We start from the raw sequence: 2,709 nt of genomic DNA, 5'->3' as shown, positions 1-2,709 counted from the left end.
TTGAAAAATATGAATTAAAGGGATTCATTGATGGGTATCACGAAATTCACTAAGTACAAAAGAGAGCTAGCTCCTATACTTGTCTACTGCCTAAATAGATCATGCAGCTAACAAGAAAAAGTTCTACTGCATTGACCTCTTGTGCATCATTAAGTAGGCTCAGTATGTATTGACTTCCTAGCCTAGTATGCTGATTTTAAAGTTGGATTTGCATTTTTCCACTGCATAGGTGCATGGAGGCCACTCCTAGTTTAGCATGTGCAAACAAATGTGTTTTTTGTTGGAGACATCACACAAACCCCGTTGGGAAGAGTTGGACGTGGAAGATGGATGATCCTATTGAGATTGTGGACACAGCTATAGATTTACATACCAAAATGATAAAGCAGATGAAAGGCGTTCCAGGTTTGTTTCTGGTACACATGAACATATATGTTTCTCTGTGAACTTGTAGGGAAGTTGAGCAATGCCACATGAGAAATAATGTGCTTGGTTGGAATCATTTGGTGATTATATTCAACATGGCTCGTCAGGTCATTTTGCTGTGTCCATTCAAGAAAAAGTCCCTTAGTTGGGTTATTTTAATTTTGATGCAAGGGCCTTCTGATTTCGGAATAAAAATGGTAAAACTGATAATGCTAACTGCTCATTCTCCATTTGCTTCTTCATCTGCAACTTCCCTACTTACCCTCTCCTTAAAGACACTATATATAGAAGCGGATGCAGAAATTTCTCAATTCTTTAATCTGTCTGGATAAAAATGATGTCCTTTCCACCTTACATATGTATTTTCTTTATTTAAAAGAACAGATGTCCTTCCATTTTTTTTTCCTTGTATGGCCCTCCAAATCTGAAATAGGCTGAAAGTATCAGCCATCCTAAAATTAATAATATTGTCAACTTTCTCTTCAGGACGTATTAGTTATTGACCAGAATATCCCACCCCTGCAGGTGTTAAAGCTGAGCGTTTGTCTGAGGGTCTTTCTCCCAGGCACTGCGCATTGTCACTGGTTGGTGAGCCTATTATGTATCCAGAGATAAATTCACTTGTAGATGAGCTACACAAGAGGCGGATTTCGACTTTTCTTGTAACTAATGCGCAGTTTCCTGACAAGATTAGGTTATTGAAACCAATCACACAGGTCTGTTAGGCTTTATTCGTCTTTCTTTATCAATCTTTTTGGTATGTCAATATCCAAATTCCATATCTAAATCTCGTTTCATCTTTAAATGTACAGTTGTATGTCAGCGTAGATGCTGGTACAAAGGACAGCTTAAAAGCAGTTGACAGACCACTATTTGGAGACTTCTGGGAGCGATTTCTTGTAAGTGTCATAAATATATAGATATTTGTCTGATTCAAACTAAAGGATAAAGGAAAATCTAATAGGTTAATGGATGGGTTAAAGGAATGGGAAAACAGGAGGGAAAGCAGTCGAAAAACACAGTGAAGAGTTATCAGCTGCACGCTAGTAAACCATAGCAGCATGTGTCAAAACTGTTGTTTTGTGAAATACCAGTCAGAGGAAAGTTTAAAAGGCTTACTTTTACATCAGTTCTTGAAAAATTCGGTTGCCACAGGAAACAAAATTGAAATTTGCATTATTTTCTCTGTTTTTTTATATTTGTATGCTACCATTCAGACTGGCTCACTGTTGGTTTGTAATTCTGATTTCATTAGGATTCCTTGAAAGCTCTCAAGGAGAAGGAGCAAAGAACTGTCTATCGTTTGACACTCGTTAAAGGGTGGAATACAGAAGAGGTGGATGCATATTCTAGCCTATTCAGCATCGGGAAGCCTGATTTCGTTGAAATAAAAGGTGTCACTTATTGTGGATCGTAAGTTCTCCTTCTCACTTTTTTCCCTTTCTGCTAGGTTTATTTGATTTCAAAACACAGTGCATCAGTGTTCAGTTAAGTAATCAGGAGGGCTTTACACAGGTCGGCTACATCAAAGTTGACAATGGAGAATGTCCCTTGGCATTCTGATGTGAAGGAATTCTCCGAGGCCTTGGCTAAAAAGAGCAATGGAGAGTATGAGGTTGCTTGTGAGCACGTGCATTCATGCTGTGTTCTTCTGGCTAAAGTTGATAAGTTTAAGATGAACGGTCAATGGTTCACGTGGATAGACTACGAGAAATTCCACGACCTGGTTGGTTACTACTCTTGTAAAACTTCAGCACATAGATTGTATATAGCTATGCCATTCCCATTCTAATAGCGTATGGTGCAACAGGTAGCTTCTGGAAAACCCTTTACTAGTAAGGATTACATGACACCTACGCCATCTTGGGCTGTCTATGGAGCTGAGGAAGGCGGGTTTGATCCAGAGCAATTGCGTTATAAAAAAGAGCGGCACCACAAATCATCTCGTAAGGAAAATGGGTCCCTGAAAGAGTGAAGCAGTTTTCTTTTCCTCTTGATGACGACCTACAATTTTGTTCCATCGACTTCGATTTTGCTTTCTACGAGTTGCATTTCTTCCTGAGAAGGCCATGTTGACTCTAAGCTTGTGCCCCGACAAGCTAGTTGCATTGTGAGGAATAGTATAGAGATGCTAAAGAATATTAGAAAATAGATTTGTTAAAAGCTTCTACCAATATTAGTTTGTAGCACAATCAAACTGATGATCTTTGTTCTTCAATGTTGTCTTAATTTATAAACGAGCTTCAATGATTTCATACTATAACAAGCATATACTTTTGATAA

The 2,709-nt window shown here is 38.4% G+C and overlaps 1 protein-coding gene across 1 annotated transcript in view; it reads left to right on the top strand.

Annotated features, from left to right (window-relative positions):
* Positions 1-2,709, top strand: part of LOC107867003 — a 20,412-nt gene extending 17,703 nt beyond the window's left edge. The window contains exons 11-16 of the mRNA XM_016713077.2: positions 230-405; positions 952-1,142; positions 1,239-1,325; positions 1,682-1,839; positions 1,942-2,152; positions 2,237-2,709. Of these exons, the coding sequence (XP_016568563.2) occupies positions 230-405; positions 952-1,142; positions 1,239-1,325; positions 1,682-1,839; positions 1,942-2,152; positions 2,237-2,401 (988 nt within the window). The 3' untranslated portion in view covers positions 2,402-2,709. The remainder of the gene's footprint in view (positions 1-229; positions 406-951; positions 1,143-1,238; positions 1,326-1,681; positions 1,840-1,941; positions 2,153-2,236) is intronic.

This window comes from Capsicum annuum, chromosome 4, assembly GCF_002878395.1.
Source record: "Capsicum annuum cultivar UCD-10X-F1 chromosome 4, UCD10Xv1.1, whole genome shotgun sequence".
In the NCBI taxonomy this organism is placed as follows: domain Eukaryota; kingdom Viridiplantae; phylum Streptophyta; class Magnoliopsida; order Solanales; family Solanaceae; genus Capsicum; species Capsicum annuum.
This window is presented reverse-complemented; position numbering and strand designations above follow the sequence as displayed.